The 19,720-nt window shown below is 30.8% G+C and overlaps 1 protein-coding gene across 2 annotated transcripts in view; it reads left to right on the plus strand.

Moving 5' to 3' along the window:
• The window catches only part of LOC127698550 (anaphase-promoting complex subunit 1-like), a 109,963-nt gene that overhangs the window by 50,836 nt on the left and 39,407 nt on the right, over positions 1–19,720 (plus strand). For both annotated transcript variants that reach the window (XM_052202034.1, XM_052202035.1), the window contains 14 exons: positions 83–165; positions 509–587; positions 3,794–3,868; positions 4,585–4,667; positions 5,246–5,336; positions 5,747–5,860; positions 6,844–6,992; positions 7,643–7,729; positions 9,757–9,874; positions 10,359–10,436; positions 11,136–11,203; positions 13,843–13,918; positions 16,352–16,414; positions 16,845–16,925. In XM_052202034.1, coding sequence (XP_052057994.1) covers positions 83–165; positions 509–587; positions 3,794–3,868; positions 4,585–4,667; positions 5,246–5,336; positions 5,747–5,860; positions 6,844–6,992; positions 7,643–7,729; positions 9,757–9,874; positions 10,359–10,436; positions 11,136–11,203; positions 13,843–13,918; positions 16,352–16,414; positions 16,845–16,925 — 1,245 coding nt within the window. The remainder of the gene's footprint in view (positions 1–82; positions 166–508; positions 588–3,793; positions 3,869–4,584; positions 4,668–5,245; positions 5,337–5,746; positions 5,861–6,843; positions 6,993–7,642; positions 7,730–9,756; positions 9,875–10,358; positions 10,437–11,135; positions 11,204–13,842; positions 13,919–16,351; positions 16,415–16,844; positions 16,926–19,720) is intronic.

Genomic DNA, 19,720 nt, shown 5'->3' on the forward strand with positions numbered 1-19,720 from the left:
TGATTATTTAGTTGTTAGTTAGTTAGGTTTGGAAAGAACAATGATCTAATGTAAATTTTATCATATATTATTTTTTTCACAGGAAGGAGATGCAGTAAATGTAGATGTAACTTCACCTGGAGCTACTTTGGCTTTGGGCATGCTCTACTTCAAATCTAATAACAGGTATAGTTTTACAAAAGTTTTTCACACACAGAGCTATTGTTTACTGAGATCCAGAAATTTAGATGCTTCTTATTTAGCATCTGCTTTTGAATTCCAAGTCTGTTTTTTTCTGCTAAGATGATGTATATGATATTTGTTCTCTTGATGTATAATTTTACTCACCTTTAAGTAACAGTTCTCTTTTATTTCAAAATAATTTGGGTAAAAATCAACTTTCCATTTCAATTTCAGGACGGATATGAAAGTCAGTCTGATGAGATGCAACAGCAAAGCTGCTTTAATGCAAAACCTCTACAAAATTTACTATTTTTTAATTTTATAAAACTCTGTTTAAATTTTACAGTGCTGTAGCAGAATGGTTAAGTGTAGCAGATACACAATTTATGTTGGATCATGTCAGACCAGACTTCTTAATGTTGAGGGTAGGTATACACCATAAGTAAAATATAGTTAATATCACATTTTATTTTGGATAATGTTAGACCAGTCTAATTTTAGGTCCATATCATATACACCACCAGTAAAGTATAGCAGATACACAATATATTTTAGATGATATTAAGTCAGACATCTTTATGTTGAGGTTAGGTATACAACAGTGGTGTGTTGCCTGTGTGTAGTTTTAGACATTAATACCAGTCAGTGAACCTAGTGTTTCCCCCAAGCATGTTTAGCATGGATAGACGCCATGCCCTATTTAAATGACGCCATGCCCTTTTTTTGTCTTAATAATGACGCCATGCCCTTTTTTCACTTCTTTAGGTGACGCCATTGTCTCAAAAAATGCCCTTTCTTCCTGTCTTCATGTTTCTGGCAAGTTTATGACCCTCAGCTAATTAACATTTACAACAGGTGTTATAAAGTTGTGATTACAGTTAATCCGCTTATCGCCATCGGATGGGTCACTAATCCGTTAATTATTAATAAACCTTATAATTGACCACCATAATAATTTGCCCCAGTAAAATCAGTCAGTTCGCATTTTAATTTCAATATTTCTCAAGGCCAACCACCACCATTTGCAGTTCGTTTGTCATAGTTTCGTCATTTGAACAAAATTGTTTTCCGCCGGACAGTTCGCTTTTTAATTTCAATATTTCTAAAACGATCACAATTTGCAGTTCGTTTGTCATAGTTTCGTCAAATGATCGTATTTTCGTGATCTTTGGTATAAAACGTTCAATTTCAATCAAAAAGATAGAACTTTATTCAAAACGTTCAGAAAAGTTTTCACGAGTCAAACAAGTGAATCCTTTACTGTTTACGATATACTGCGCATGCACAAAAGTATTTCTATGAATTTAAACTCTAAAATGTAAAATACGAAATAAATTTAGTTTAAAATAAATAGGAGAGACAAATATATTTCTTACTAAGCAAATCATATTAAAAAAATGATAATTTACTGCCTTTTTTTAAAAACGAACCAATCCGTAGATGAATCCGGATTCATTCTGAATTTATTATCTGCTTGTCACTTCCTGTTTACATTTCATTTGTAAATCGAAAGTAAACGTGATCAATTCTCGATTAATTTACAATTTACAGTTATTAGAATCGTTCCAATAAGAATTTGTACAAATCCTTGGTTCCAACTTTATGGAAATGAATTCTAAATATCGATCTAAACGTTTTATAAGGATAATAGTCTTACAAAGTTCTACAAGTTCATTTATACCGTGAATCCTGGTTTAAAAAAAGGGGCCCAACTTTTGTTGATCAGAACTGTCCTCTGAAACTAATTGAAGTGAAATTTTGAACTAGATTTTCTGATCTTATATCCTAATCTTCATATTTAAGTGCCACATCAGTCAAATCATGTAATAACTGTCTAGTAAATTTATGCATTAGTCCTTCAAAGTCTGACAAAGATGAATAGCTAGTAATATACATACATCCTTAGTCCCTTGCTGTTACCCAGAATAATGTTGATTTTCATCTTTATTTAAAGATGCATATACAATATTATTTTGAAACAATACACTTGCTATCTTGAGTTCTAATTCCATCAACAACTGCCAGTCCATACTTTACCAATGCAATATGACAATTTATTGCCTTTCTTGTTTTCAGCATACTGTAGGTGCCCTTTTGTTAATTTTCCGTACACTGTAGGTGCCCTTTTGTTAATTTTCCATACACTGTAGGTCCCCTTTTTATAAATTTTTGCTCGCTCTAGATGCCCTTTTTGTGTGATAGGGGAAACACTAGACTGAACCAGAACTTTTATTATAAGTTTATTATGAATCAGTGGGGAAAAGGATATGATGTGGAAGTACATAATGCAGCATTTTTATTAAGTGCTTGGAATAGTTATGTATCAAAAGCACACAGCTTTTATTGCAGTTATTAATCTTGAACATGATTTGTAGGTGATGAGTTTAACAGCTTGTTCCCTTACAGAATAATCGTGATGGTCAATAGCACTGTCTTAAGTAGAACAATGGTTTTCACTGATAAAACCTGTAGATATTTGTGAAGGTTCATATGTTGGAGTTGTATATAAGCTGTGTACATTAATTCAGTCTTCATATTCATCTTCATTGTTGTCCACACAAACATAATGTTATTTTCTTGTGTAGAAATTCAAACAGGGAACATATTTTACATTTTTATTATAGAATTATTTGTAACAAAAACAAGTCTTAAGACTATTACACTTGACCAGGCTTTTTAATTTTAAATCAAGGCAAATATAATACAAATTATTCTAGAAAATGAATAAAAACTTCATAAGTTTAGGATAGGTTTGCAGAAATTCATTATGATGCTTAAATTTATATTGAAACATTAGACCTATGCTGTCTAAAATAATATTTTTGTCGAGCCTGCTACTTTTGTCGCAAAAGCGAGACATAGCGATCCTACCATCGGCGTCAGCAGCGTCCACAAATATTCACTCTGTGGTTAAAATTTTTTCAAATTTTAATAACTTTCTTAAACTATCCTAGATTTGTACCAAACTTGGACAGAGGCTTGTTTATAATCATAAGATAGTATCCAGAAGAAAATTTTGTAAAAAAAAAAATCCTGTTTATCCGTATTTTACTCATATATGGACTTAGTTTTTCTGCCAGTTAACATAATATTCACTCTGTGATTAAAGTTTTTCAAATTTTGATAACTTTTTAAACTATCCTGGATTTGTACCACACTTGGACAGAAGCTTGTTTATGATCAAAAGCTAGTATCTAGAAGGAAATTTTGTAAAAATTTTATTTCCTGTTTTTCCGTATATTACTTTTAAATGGACTTAGCTTTATTCCAGTTAACATTATGTACAGCCTGCAGTTAAAGTTTTAAAACATTTATTAGATTCATAAACCTTCTTGGATTTTTACCAAACTTGAACAGAACTTCTTACAATCAAAAGATAGTATCTAGAGGAAAATTTTTAATAATTTTTCCCCATTTTTGTTAAGCCTGCGACTAACAGCAAAAGTAGGCGAGACACTGGGTTCCGCGGAACCCTTACAAATTTTTTTAATAATCTATTATTATTTAATATATACCTATATCATTGTTGAGATTTATTTGCTGTTTTGGTGAATTGTTGCATATTTTTTATTATATATTTGAAACACTGCATTTCTTACGGCTTTAAACATATCTGTGCATTTCATTTCAGACATTAAGCAAAGGATTGGTGATGTGGGATACAGTACTACCAACCTTTGAATGGTTGAAAAATAATGTTCCTGAGGTATAAGTATCTATGTATTAGTAATATTTGATACATGATTTCCTTTTCCTAGACTGCTGAAAATGTATGAGTGACAATTGTTACAGAACTCTATGTATAAAAATGTTAAACAACTGAAAAAATGTTCTGTCCAATTAAAGCTCCAAACATTCTTTATTTCATATTTACTGCATGCTGGAAAGTTAGAGAAATATTATTCACATTATTCATGATCATCCGTCTTTTGAAACTTATAAAAATTTTACTAAATCAAGCGCTAGTATACCACTCAATGCATTTTTGTGCCCCTGTTCAAAAGGACTATTTTACCTCTGACTGTCAATCTGTCTGCATAGCACATTATGAACTATTTTTCTCAGCATACTCGTCATACCTTTTGGATATATGGCACCAAGTTTTATCTGGTCATGTCATACTGTGTGACATTTTTTCAGTTCATTTGATGTTCTACTTCCTGTTTGCTAAAAACTTGTATCTTCAAAATGTCATGAAATTTTGTCAATTATGTCAATAACATTGAGCAGTAGGTATATTTAGTGATCAATAACTCACAATACATCTTGTTTGTGACTGTTTCTTTTCTCTTATTAAATGATGGTATACTGATTTCTAAATACACATTGGTACATTGTTTTAAAGGATCGCTGAGTTGAGTATCTTTGTTATTTTTTGCCCATGATAACAGTCCATTGTTGTAAATATTTAATTATTTGTAGATTTTACAGAGGAATGCCTTTAACAGAGGTCATGTTGAGGAATCAGCTGAGGATGATAATATGACTGATTTTGAAACACAAAGGTAAGAAATAAAACATCCATGTATATATTGAATTTATTGTTTAAAAAATGATAATAGTAACCATAATAGTGGGATAGGACACTATTAAAGCTAGTCTTTTATGCCTCGTTCATGCGTACATTTAATTCGAACTGAATTCGAATCAAATGCGAATCGAATTCGCTAATCGCGTTCACACACTCTTCTTTTTTAATTCCAATTGATTCGAATTGGCTTAATCGCATTATCCAGTTCGCATTAGAAATGGGTTTTTGTTAATACGAATTAAAAGTTAACGTCGTTAGGACAGTAAAGCGAATTTGACACGCATTGCAATTCGAATTAGAATTTACGCTTGGACGTTAAACGTTTCGAATGCGAATTAAACTAATTCGAATTAGTTAATGCAAATCGAATTCGAATTACGTGTGAACGCAGCATAAGGATGTATAATATATGTGAACATTTTAATGGGATATCAATCCTTTATATCCTTCATTAAGATGATTTTTGAATTTCGAAAAACTTAAATGTTGCTGTATAACAGTAAAATAAAATTAGATTTTAAGATTAAAAATGCCTTTTATAAAATATTTCAGTCAAGCTTACTGTAATATTCTAGCTGGAGCTAGTATGGTGATTGGTCTCAAGTTTGCAGGTACAGCTAATCAATCTGCATTTGAAACTTTGGTGAGTATTAAAACTTTTTTTTTATTAAATGGAATTTACTAGTACATGTAACACAAATTTTTGTTTCTATAACCCTTAAATGCATTATTAGATGCAAGTTATTCAAAGCAAGGAAATGATAAACACAACAGTTCATAATATTTAAGGTTGCATTGTTAATTTTGATAATTTTGAGTCTGTTGGTGTTTGCATTCCACTGATATTTTTTTTATATGCAATCAATATTTTAGTAGGATATGCATTATAATAAACACAAGAATTCATATTATTTATTAAAAAAAAATGATAAGCAAATTTTATTTGAACTTTTTAAAAGCAAAAATGATAGAACATATTAACAAATTAAATAACAAAACTGTTTTTAATAGAATTTTTATTTTATGCAGTCAGTTTATATCTTTTCTTTTCAGATGAGAAGTATCAAACTATTCTTGACATTCCAAACAAATCCCAGACTGGTTGAACAAGCAGGGAAAAGTACAGTAGAGAGTTGTTTGATGACAGTCTTGGTGTCAATAGCACTTGTAAGTTTATTATAGAGATTCTGATGATTATCATTTCATCACAAAGGTTTCATGTCTTGAGTGTTCTATTTTCAAAATAATCAATGCTGTGCTTACTTAGTTTTTCTATTTCATGAAGATTTCAAAATCAGGGAAGGTAAAAAATAATTGTGTAATAATTAGATTTCAAGTGAGGTCTGTTTCAGTAATTATTGTATGAGGGATTGGTGAAGCTCTAAAAATGAGTAATGATTATACTTCCTGAATGATATTGTGAAAAATTAAGTATAATTTCAAATTTTGTAGTCGTGTGGTCGAGGTTTTATAAAGTGCTTAAGACTCCTTTTCTCCCTCCTAGACTTTTACACAAATTACATAAGCGTATTGTAATTAATATCCATTGTAAAATCCTGTGAAATTTGATAGTAATTTTATATAATGTTTGTTATATAATACCTTGTTCATATGACGACAAAAAGGAGAAATCCTTGTTTTATATGCCCCTGCCGTAAGCAATGGGGGCATTAAGTGTTACCCTTGACCTCCTTCTGTCCGTCCTTTGTCCGTCCATCCCATTTTCTTTTCCTTAATCTATCAAGTTTTCTTAATCCAAATTTTTTTGAAACTCGTACACAATGCTAAGAAACAAAACTTGCAGACAATGTCCAAATTTGGGCAGTGAGTCACCTACTGTTCTAGAGTTATGTCCTTTTATAACAGGGATAATTGCAATTTTTTCGTTTCTGCTCTCTTACTTAAGATTTCCTCATTCAAATATTATGAAACTCATATGCAATGCTAAGAACTAAAAATTGCAGACAGAGTTCGAATTTGGGCAGTGTGTCACTTATTGTTCTAGAGTTATGCCCCTTTTTAACTTGAAAAATGGCAAAGCTTGAGCAGGGGCAATTATGTCCTCATACACATTCTTCTTTTATTTTTCAAGTTAGCAAATTAAAAAAGAAGTTTGCAAAAGCTATACAGACATAATACTTTGTTTTCAGGTGATGGCTGGTACTGGTAATTTAGAAGTTTTGAGGATCTGTAGATACCTTAGATCAAGAGTGGGACCTCCATATAACTTATATGTAATGTATGGATCTCACATGGCCATCAGTATGTCTATTGGACTTCTATTCCTGGGAGGTTGTAGGTATGTAACATGTATTTGAATTAAATGTATTATAAATGCCAGTTACAGAGATAGAGTTTTCAAATGGCATGAAATAAGTAGACCTTTGGGCTATTTTGATTTGATGTAGACATTATACAGATATTATTGAAGACCTTATGCTTTTTATTGTTTCTATGGTTTATTTTCTGACCTTTACCCAACCTATGTCTTAATGTGTATTTATCTTGTGATCCTTTTTCTTATTTCATCGGTAAGTCATAGTATATTGTATTGTAAAATCTATATAAACTGGGTTCATTTAAACCCTTAAACTTTCGTGCAGACAGTGAACTTGTTCGCTGCAAATAAAAAAATTTAGGAACTTGATGAATTTGTTTGGATTAAGCATATTTCAGATCTGCAGTGCAGTCATTGAATGTTTCTTGTAAATTAAAACTGGTAACACAATAGATGTTGTGATGTTGTTCTGTTTACTGTCAATCAATCAATTTGGAATATTATGAACTGTATTACTTCCAAGTCAAAACATTAAATGGGCTTTAATAAAATTTAAAGGTCCTGAACCTTGGATCGTCATTTTTGTTAACACCATGGAGTATTAAGGGTAATATCTATAGCTGATAATTAATTTAGTTTAGTTTTGAAATGTTATTTTCTTTTTATTACAGATATTCATTAAAGACTGCCCCAGAGTCTATAGCAGTATTGTTATGTGCTATGTTTCCTAAGTTTCCTATACACAGTAATGATAACAGGTAAGAATTTGTGGGTTATAAATGAAGAAAAATCATTTGAAGATTTAGAGGGTCCTGGGATTGTTTTTGTCGAGCCTGCAACTTTTGTCGCAGAAAGCTCGACATAGGGATAGTGATCTGGCGGCAGCGTTATTAGCTAACTTCTTAAAAGCTTTATATTTTAGAAGCTAGAAGACTTGGATGCTTCATACTTTGTATATAGATTCCTTATGTTAGGAAGTTTCCGTCTGTCATATGTCCATTGTCCTTGACCTCATTTTCATGGTTCAGTGACTACTTGAAAAAAAAAGTCAACTTTTTTTGTAATGTTAATTTCTTTCTTATTATGAGTAATAGGATAACTATATTTAGGATGTGCGTACCTTGCAAGGTCCTCATGCCTGTCAGACAATTTTCATTTGACCTCGACCTCATTTCATGGATCAGTGAACAAGGTTAAGTTTTCGTGGTCAAGTCCATATATCAGATACTTTAAGCAGTAGGTCTACTATATTTGGTATATGGAATGATTGTAAGGTGTACATGTCCAACTGGTAGGTGTCATCTGACCTTGACCTCATTTTCATGGTTCAGTGGTCAAAGTTAAGTTTTTGAGTTTTGGTCTTTTTTTCTAATACTATATGCTATAGGTCAACTATATTTGGTGTATGGAAATATTTTATGATGTACATGTCAGTCTCGTAGGTTTTATTTGACCTTGACCTCATTTTCACGATTCATTTCTCAGTGTTAAGTTTTTGTGTTTTGGTCTGTTTTTCTTCAACTATAAGCAATAGATCAACTACATTTGTTGTTTGGAAGGATTGTAAGGTGTATATGTCTGTCTGGCAGGTATCATCTGACCTTGACCTAATTTTCATGGTTCATTGGTCAATGTTTAATTTTCATGGTTAAGTTTGTTTCTTAGATACTATAAGCAATAGGTCAGCTATATTTAATGCATAAATTGATTGTAAGGTGTACATGTCTGTCTGGCAAGGTTCATCTGACCTTGACCTCATTTTCATGGTTCATTGGTCAATGTTAAGTTTTCTTGGTTAAGACTGTTTCTTAGAAACTATAAGCAATAGGTCAACTATGTTTGGTTTATTGAATGATTGTAAGGTGTACATGTATTTCTCGTTTGGTTTATCTGACCTTGACCTTATTTTCTTGGATCATGTTAAGTTTATGTGTTACTTGTAGTAAAGCTTTATATTTAGGACTATCAACATAAAATCAATGGTTAGTAAAGAAGGCGAGACATTTCAGCGTGTGCACTCTTGTGTTAAACATAGCCTCCAATTATTATCTAAATGCTTCTGTGTTTGAGAATGATATCTAACATGGAACATATGCATAAAACTTTTTTCTCCTTTCATTGAAGAATTCAGTTTTATATTATATTCTATGCAAGTAACCCCTCCTTACAACCCTCTCATAAGATGTTAGTTGAAATTTTTCAATGCTTTTGCTAGAATGGGTTATCTTGAGTTATACCACAATTTATTTGGAACATTAGCACAATCTTTTTATTTATTAAAATACATTGATGTCCTGATTTCAAACCTTTAGATATTTGTCTAGGTATCGGCTAAGTTTAAGGAATTTAACCAAGACTTACTGGATTTGGGCTTACAAAAATTATGAAGTCACTGTATTGAAAATACTATATCACTCAATGAAGGCTCCTTTACAACTTAAGAGTTTATATTCAATGTTTAGATAAGGGTTAAAATACCAATTATACATGTCTGTCTGTTGTTTAGATACTTTTTCAAATCATTTGGACATTGAATGTCCCAGTTCTGTTACCATTTGTCTATTCAGGGTCATATGTTTAGAATTTAGTTTTTACCTGTCTGTCTGTTGTTTTTTGAAATATACTTGTAGAGATCTTGAGTCTTTGTGTATCTGTTTGTCCTAGCCAGTGAAATGAGACCTCTTTTATTACAGATACCATTTACAACGAATTATGCTTTAAGAGATCTTGAGTCTTTGTGTATTTGTTTGTCCTAGCCAGTGAAATGAGACCTCTTTTATTACAGATACCACTTACAGGCATTCAGACATTTGTATGTCCTTGCTACTGAGATGAGAGTTGTTTTACCTAGAGATGTGGACACAGGACAGCCATGCTATGTACCAATGAAGGTTAAGTTTAAGGTTGGTTCAATTATGGTATATTGAATATTTGTACTAAATGTTTATTTTTGTGAACTTATTTGATTTCATTCAAATTGTTGTTGACCCATATCGATTTTTATGTAAAGCATAGTTTTTTTGTGCCCTGCCTTGAAAGTTTGGTATAACTCATCTGTATACCCTGTGTTTTACCAAAAGATAGAATCAGGATTGTTCGAATGTTTATTTTTAGATATTCATACTTGTAATTATGTTTTTGAATAACTGAAATAATGTATTAATAACAAATCAGTTCTAAAAACATTTTTTTTTATCTGTGCAAATAATCTTTGCTTTTGATAGAATGAATATTTTATTTAAACAAAAGAAATGATTTATTCTTCACATTTTGTATAGAACATGTTATTGATAATGAAGTAGAAGAATTACAAGCCCTCATGCTGTTGATAATAGTACTTTGCTGTTAGTAAATATAATGGCTATTAATTTTATCAATACATTACAGGATACCGAAGCTTACCAAAATGTTTCATTCACAACTACAGCTCCATGTCTTCTGCCAGAGTTACATCTTATTCAAGAGGTACTGATATTATATGTTAATTTATAAATAGCTTAGCATAATTGGAATGCAATGCAATAACAATGACAATTAACCTTTATCTTTTTTTATTCATATCATAGATTTGGATATTTTTTTTATTGTAATGCCATAGAATAAGTAACTGTGACTTGTAATAATATCATGGATAGCTGATACAGCATAATCTCCATTGATTGTATTACACACACAATTTACTTGTATTTACTACTAAATATATAATAATTACATTTATCTGCAATTTGTACATTTTCCCTCTGATCTTACCTCCTAATATTTTTTATATCATGAACATACTAAAAAATATTAGGCAATGACATCATGTATCAGTGCAGCAACATCACATGTTTCTTGTCCATTCATGTAAATTTTATCAATGAAATGAATGACTTCATTCACACAATCAAACAACTATTACAACGTTTTGTATGCGTGAAAATAGATTTTACTAACTATTTCATTTTATTTCATATTGTCAACCAAAAAACATATTGTTAAAACAAATTGCCAATAAAAAGAATAATGACGGTTTTTTTTAATATCGACTTCATCAGCTCGAATATCAGCTTACCCTGCTTGATATTCTTGCTGATAAAGTCAGTATCAAAAACAAAAATGCCATTATTCTGTATGTATTTGACGTTGTATCCAAAGTATATTGCACTCCTCTTTTATTCCTAGGTACATATACTAGGACCAAGGTACTGGCCAATAGTTTTCCATAGAGATAAGAACTGGAGTATACTAGAGTGAGTGCTCAGTTTGTTTTAATCATTCATAAATTTTGACTGAAGAAAAGTGTTTTTAAATTGCAATGTTGCATTTTATATCTTAAAAATAAATATTAAAAGCCAATTTATATGTTATATTTCATTTGAAGGATGGTAATTCTAAAAAATTCATTACGGAAAACGTTGAGAATGACTACTCAAAAACATCTCTAATTTTGTCATAATTGAAAAGTCTTATGTTTCTTCTGATATAAACTCCTTTCAGTTTTCATCTTATATATATTTTTATATGTTGGTTCATTAAGCTAATATTTAGATAAAGCATAGACTAGTGTTTTTGTTAACCGGATTTTCGAAAGAATTGATTTGGGGATGTACGGCAGGCGGGTGGGCTTTCGGCTGCCAAACAGTTTCTGTTCATTAACATAAAAATGTTTTGACGAAATTTTTTCAAATTTAGATATGTTGTTTCCTGTGACTAAATGAAGGTCAAGTTCAATTTTCACAATTTTAGCTTTTCTCGTTGTTGAGTTATAGCCCTTTCCAAGAATAAAATTTTTGATGAAATTCTTATTAATTACTCCATTCTGTTCATTTATTAAAAAGATTTTTAAAAGACATTGTATTAATGATAAATGACATTTTGGATTTTTTTTCTCTTTTCTTTTGTATATTGTTTGAAGAATTTTGTGGTAGGTTTGTTTGTTATTCTGTATAAACTAATTTTCTGAATGCTATATATATAATTTTTTTTTTGATGAAGTGAACTCTTTTAATTAGATAATAATCTATTCTTATTAAAGAATATATTTCATTATATTACATTGTGTAGATAAAGTTGTTGACATTGATAGATAAGTTGCAGATCTATATTAGTTTGTGACAAATGAAAGAAAAAATATTTGGAACTATTAATTATTGTCTCGCTTTAACGGAGTCAAAAAGCGAGACATAGGTATGCTATTTCCGGCGTCGGCAGTGGCGGCGTCAACAATGTATTAGTTTGTGATTAGGTCTAGTTCATGGTGAACCACTAGTGGTAGGTCAATGATATTTGGTATGCAGTAGTATTAGCATTGGCACATCTCATTACCATGGAGATTATTTGGCCCAGCCCCCTCAGTCAAGGTCTATTGACTTTGAAACTTTTCATAGTTTACATGTATTAGTTTGTGATTAGGTCAATTTATGGGGAACCACTAGTGGTAGGTCAATGATATTTGGTATGCAGTTGTATAAGCATTGGCATATCTCATTTCCATGGAGATTATTTGGCTCCGCCCCCTTAGTCATGGTCTATAGACTTTGAAAATTTTGCTAAGTTAACATGTATTAGTTTGTGATTAGGTCAGTTCAAGGGGAACCATTAGTGGTAGGCCAATGTTAATTGGTGTTCAGTTGTATAAGCATTAGCACATCTCATTTCCATGGAGAATATTTGGCCCCGCCCCCTCAGTCATGGTCTATTTACTTTGAAACTTTTGCTTAGTTTACATGTATTAGTTTGTGATTAGATCAGTTTAGGATGAACTGCTAATGTTAAGTTAATGATATTTGGTATGCAAAATATTGGCATTTGCAAGTATCGTTTCCATGGAGATTATATATAGCCCCACCCATGATCATGGTTCATTGACTTTGAAACTTTTACATAGTTTACAAGTTAATGTTTGTGTTTAGGTTTGTTTAAAGGGAAAGACTTATAATAAGTCAATGGTATTTGGTATGCAATTGTATTAGCATTGGCACATCTCATTCCATGGAGATTGTTTAGCCATGTACCTTCAATCATAGTTCATCGACTTTGAATATTTGCATAACTTACATGTTAAAGTATTGCTATTTTAATTTCAACATTTGCATTATCAAAATTACAAAAAGGCGAGATATATCTCTGTGATAACAGTTTATATTTGATAATAATTTGAAAATAGATATACATTGTGTAACATCATATCTAATTTAAGAAAATAGTGGTTAAATCATATCTAATTTTAGAGAACTATGTGTTTATAATTTATTCAGTTTGAGTTATTTCCTTTGAACAGAAAATTATATGGATAAAATTAAACTGTTTTTCATTTCAACATAGATTAAATATATATAGGGTTATTTCAAATGCTGAATCTAAACCTGTATTTAAATATAAAGATTTTTGGGCCCAGTTTTCAAGTTGGTCCAAATCAGGATCCAAAATTAAACTTTGTTTGATTCAACAAAAAATGAATTTATGGGGTTCTTCGATATACTGAATCTAACCATGTATTTAGAGATTTTCGATTGTGGGCTCCTTTATCAAATTGGTCCACATTGAGGTCTAAAGGGTCCTAAATTAAACTTTTGTTTGATTTCATCAAAAATTGAATTCTTGGGGTTCTTTGATATGCTGATTCTAACAATGTACTTAAAAATGGATATTGGACCATAATAGGTAAATGTCCAATTTCAAATTTTTCAGTTGTTTGACCACATTCATTTTGTGTCACAAAACTATGCTGTGTCAAATATTCAATCACAATCCAAATTCAGAGCTGTTTTAAGCTTAAATGTAGTGTCCATACTTGCTCTACTGTTCACAGTTCGACCTCTGCAGGAAATTCGGTTTGCTGTCACTCTGACAGCCTCTTGTTTAAACATTAACTAACTTTTATTTACAGGATACTTTTATCTAAGCAGGGAACATTATATGTCAAACAAAGAGCAGGTCATTTGTCTTATGTAGAAGACCCTAAGGTAAATAGTGGGCTTTGTACTAATCATTTTGTTTAAAATATGCATACTGATCACATAAAAAATAAACTTTGAAAAATGAGATATTTTTTATGGAAATTAAGAATCTAACGTTTATTGATATTTAAGTTCATATGACTCAAACAAAGGACTGCTAGAGTTATAACAATGTGTTTTCCTTATGTCCTGTTCAATATTCTTTTAACATAAAAAAAGGGTTACCAAAAGTTATGTTTAGTATTATAGAATTGGACTTTAATTCCTCTTATAATCAAATGAAAAAAGGGGTTACTAGTAAATCGATATTTGAACCAAACACGTTGCCATTTTGACCATTAATTTTGACGATCTCCTTGCTAATCTTAATGTGAGCTTTATGTCACTTGAAATCAACTACTTAAATTGTATCGAAGAGACGTATAGACTTTGATTTTGAAAATTTATATAAATCTTTTTTAATTCTTTAAAAAGATATTGTATATTATATTTAAAAGCAAGGTAAGATACTGCTTTGTCTTAAAATGGTAAGGTTTCAAATATTGAGGACATCATATAGCGATGACGTCATGTCCCCACACTTGTAACTTTCCACTTTGCATATAATTTACTAAAAATTTGGCATTTCCCTATCTAAATCAGATCAAACCAAACAGAGTTTTTACAAATGAAGTACTGTAAATTCAGGAATTATTGCGAAGTTTTTATTATTGCGGAAAATGCGACAGGGTTATAATAGCAATAATTTAAACTCGCATTTTGAAATTTTTATTATGAATTAAACAGGATTATTCTCAATATGGCAAAAATTAAAATCACATTTTAATCTAAAATAACAAAATCGCAATAATAAATACACGCAATAATTTCTGAATTTACAGTAAAAATAATTGTCAGAAGATGTCAGCAATATTTTTTTTACACAACACTTAAATTATTGAATAAAATGACAGGTGAAGGTAACTGTTCCTTAATCAGTAGAGTTTTTGTTTCAATTTAAACACATATTACCAATTTCAGTACATGCACCATATGCTTTGGGAATAACCTACATCAGGAAGCTAAAACCAAAATTTGGGACACAAAATAAGAAGCATTTGAAAGTAATAAACTTAAACTACACAGCTGAAATCATATATGGTCATTTTGCCAGATGAAGTTACCACTTTTAGTTTAAGAACAATAATTTAATTAATAAACAGAAAATTTGTTGGACGGAATTTTGGGAATGAGCTATGGCACCTACCTCATGAAAGTGAATAAGAGAATTGTAAACAATGTTTCTTCAGACAAACCAACATGACTGCTGTCACATTAAAAAAGAACATTATGGATTAAAGGAACTGATACTTCTATGAAGGGCAAATAATAAGCAAAGTTATATTAAAATCTCATTGAAGAATTACCACCAACTCCTATAAGAGAAATGGCATCCACTATTACCATGATTACCTGGAATAGAAAATTTTAAATTAGCAAAATGGTAATTTTTTTATGACAGAGTTTCTCAGTAGATATTAAGCAGATTTATTAAGTCATATTAGTGTAGTTCAATATATAAATTCTTTATCTAGGTCATAACCTCTTTCTGACTATTAAGGTTGCCTATCAGTAAGATGTTACTGTGAGTTCACTTTATAATTGTAGGGATATAGAAGTATGTTGGCTAAGTCCTTAACCAGTGATCATTCTAGTCATTGTTTATAATTGTAGGGATATAGAAGTATGTTGGCTAATTCTTTAACCAGTGATCATTCTAGTCATTGTTTATAATTGTAGGGATATAGAAGTATGTTGGCTAATTCCTTAACCAGTGATCATTCTAGTCATTGTTTATAATTGTAGGGATATAGAAGTATGTTGGCTAAGTCCTTAACCAGTGATCATTCTAGTCATTGTTTATAATTGTAGGGATATAGAAGTATGTTGGCTAAGTCCTTAACCAGTGATCATTCTAGTCATTGTTTATTATTGTAGGGATATAGAAGTATGTTGGCTAATTCCTTAACCAGTGATCATTCTAGTCATTGTTTATAATTGTAGGGATATAGAAGTATGTTGGCTAATTCCTTAACCAGTGATCATTCTAGTCATTGTTTATTATTGTAGGGATATAGAAGTATGTTGGCTAAGTCCTTAACCAGTGATCATTCTAGTCATTGTTTATAATTGTAGGGATATAGAAGTATGTTGGCTAAGTCCTTAACCAGTGATCATTCTAGTCATTGTTTATTATTGTAGGGATATAGAAGTATGTTGGCTAATTCCTTAACCAGTGATCATTCTAGTCATTGTTTATAATTGTAGGGATATAGAAGTATGTTGGCTAATTCCTTAACCAGTGATCATTCTAGTCATTGTTTATTATTGTAGGGATATAGAAGTATGTTGGCTAAGTCCTTAACCAGTGATCATTCTAGTCATTGTTTATAATTGTAGGGATATAGAAGTATGTTGGCTAAGTCCTTAACCAGTGATCATTCTAGTCATTGTTTAGTTAAGGTAATTATAGATATAAATATAAAACAAGTTATCTTTCTTAGCATATATTGTATCATAGCATAATGATTTATGAAATAGATATAAGAAATAAAACAAAAATAGGTGGGATGTGTAAAGCAAAATACACTTGTTTCAATCTAATTGAACTGTTTAATGTATACACTAAACATTTAAAGTGAAGATGACACATAAAAACTATCTTTATTGATTTCTGACATTTTAATAAGAGTTTTATCCTGTAATAAATGGTGATTGATTTTTATCTGTACAAAATTAATTGTCATCCCGGGAGACAGTATTTGTATGTTCTATCAAATATTAAAAAGCTCATAAACATACTTTTTTGTTAATTAACAATACATATAATGTTTCACACAATCTTGGTGAAATACCATAAAAAAGAAGTAATAATTTCATTTTGTTTTCACAGCCAGATGTAGTAAAAGCCTTTACTAGTGACACAAGAATCCATGCCATGACAGAATACTTCCTCAGATCAAAGTATACAGAGGTTGTATTTTATGTTTAATGTCTTCATATATAAGGGCCTCATTATGTGTCACATTTTAATTGATTGTAAATTTACTTCTTATAGCTTCCATGAACCACAGTATGATATGTTGCTTTCATTTGGCATCAGCCATTGATCTGTTAACACTATCAATATACAATATTAGGTCAATGTCAGAGAAATATAAATTTTTTTGTATGAGGCTGAGAAACTGGGGAAGGGCGAGTTTTTACCGAGCCCTTCCCCAGTTTTGTGCTGACTACAAAAAAGTTTAAATATTTCTGACATTGACCTAATATTGTTTTTATACTGCAACTTAAATTAATACAGTGATAGCTATTTAAATTTTAATACAAATTTCAAACTTATCTTCATCCTTAAATGAACCCCTGATTGTGGAAAGTGATCCACGATGAAATTGACATTGCACAAAATATAGCTTTGTTACTACATATAGGAAATAAACACAACTAGTTGCAGTATAAAACATTTTCTCTTTTAAAATTACTGGTTGAATTACAAATAACATTTGACCAAAAATGCAATGAAATATGCAGATTGCTGCCAAACTTTTGGTAAATGGAAACTTATGATCCTATTAGGAATTATGGTTTACAACCACAAAACCCATTAAAAGGGTCTGCCACCATTACTTAGAAAACAATGGAATAAATTAAGCACTTTAAACAGATCAGCCATCATAAATAAGAAAACAATAGAATAAATGACACAAATATTCACTTAAGGTAGATAGGGTGTCTTCCTCCATCTTGGATTTTGAAATACCAGAAAATAATCGGTCTAGATCTTTAATAAAATGTGCAAATTTTGAGAGTAGTGGATAATTCATATGTAAGAATTTTCATTTTAATATAGAAAATGACATGTTTTATTATATTTATGGTTGTATTTTACAAAAAACAGAATACTTTTGTTTGAATTAATTTTTTCCAACTTTGCCACATAAGGGGAGGCAACTCAAATGTAAGGGCAGATAATTCAGATAAAGTTATTTTTACAATAGAATGTGTTAGGAATTTACCTATTTTATTATGTAGCAAGAAAACGGGTCCCGTGACCCCATTTTTTCTTTTTCTTATCTGAAAGTATAATGTTAGAGCTATCTTCTCATATTTTATCTCGAAATTCTATGGTGTAGTTTTCGTTTTATGGCAGAAAATTGCGTTTTCCATGCATAATCTATACAAAATCTGTCAATTTTGCACAACCTGTAGCGTGAAAATAAGCCCCGTGACCCATTCTTTTTATCATTTTTTTCAAAAAAGCATGATATAAACTACATTTTGATAAATTATTAAAAAATTCTATGGATTATAATTTAGACACCCCATCTACCTTAAGAAAATTTGAAAACACTTTTAAGAACCAATTACATACAAAATATGGGGAAATAATAAAATTACGCTTTGTGCATTGCTACTATGACCTTCTGCACTGTTTATGACATTACTTCATTAAATCAACTCAAAAGTACAGGGGCTGACTGTAGAGTAAAGTATGGCATGTATCATCAAATTATTAAAGTACTTGAGCTTGCCTCAGTTACCGTGAGCATTCTTTTTAATGTTATTTAGTAGTATTGCTTTCCTTTTTACATGCTTTGGTTGTCTACTTAGTTGAATTATAGAGTTGCAGTTTATGAACTGATTTTTGTCTCGCCTGCCACGAAAGTTGCGAAAGGTGAGACATAGGTGTTGTTTTTCAGGTGGCAGTGGCAGTGTCATCGTCGTTAGCAGCGTCAACAGTTGTTAGGTTTTCTGCTTAAGTCAGTTTGATAGGAACTACTTGTGATAGATCAATGACATTTTCTATAGAGTTGCATTACTATCAGTTTATATTAAAATGATGACTATTTTGAGACCCTACCCTCTAGGTCATAGTCTAGTGACTTTGAATTAATTAGAAATTTCTATAAAGTTGCATTAGTATCAGTGCATATAAGTTTGATGACTTATTTTAAGGCCCTGCTCCCTAGGTCATGGTCTAATGACTTTAAATAAATTAGCAATTTCAATGTTAATTTTTCTGCTTAAGTTAGTTTGATAGGAACTGCTTATGACAGACGATGATATTTTCTATAAAGTTGCATTACTATCAGTACATCTCAGTTTGACAATCATTTTGACACACTGCCCTCTATGTCATGGTCTAGCAACTTTGAATTTATCAGCAATGTTGCGGTCCATCAGATTGTCTTTTTCTGAATTTTCTATTGTGAAGGGAATGAAACCTTTCCAAAGAAACAGTTGATGTTCACCTAGCCATTTAAAATTTGCAAAGAGAACTGTCCCATTGATTAAATACAATAGCTATTGCTTTTTTTATTTCATTCAATGGGACTGTTAAATTTCTCCTTGATAAACCAATCTTTCATTGATTAATTTGGCTGTACAAAAAATAATCTCCCAAGTCATGAAAATACATGTATCAAAAGTATTTGATGATTTTACTTCTGTAAGTTAATCTTGTGAAGGTATGACAGAAATCCAATCAGAACAGTAATGCACTGTTCATCTGTATATATGCTTGCAGATTACTCTTGTTGTACAACACCACCTTATAAATCTCTATTCTACTATATGCAACAATAGTCTTATTTATTCCATAGAGTATTGTATTTAAGGTATCATAATTTGCTGAAATCTGATGTATCTATCAGGTAAACATAGATCATTTGATAAATATGCATACAGACAATTTGGTGCAAACAATATATCTTAAAAATAACATTTGGTGCAAAAGGACTGCAGCCCTTACGTCACTGTTATGACCAG

The sequence above is a fragment of the Mytilus californianus genome, unplaced genomic scaffold, assembly GCF_021869535.1.
Source record: "Mytilus californianus isolate M0D057914Y unplaced genomic scaffold, xbMytCali1.0.p SCAF_4, whole genome shotgun sequence".
NCBI lineage: Eukaryota > Metazoa > Mollusca > Bivalvia > Mytilida > Mytilidae > Mytilus > Mytilus californianus.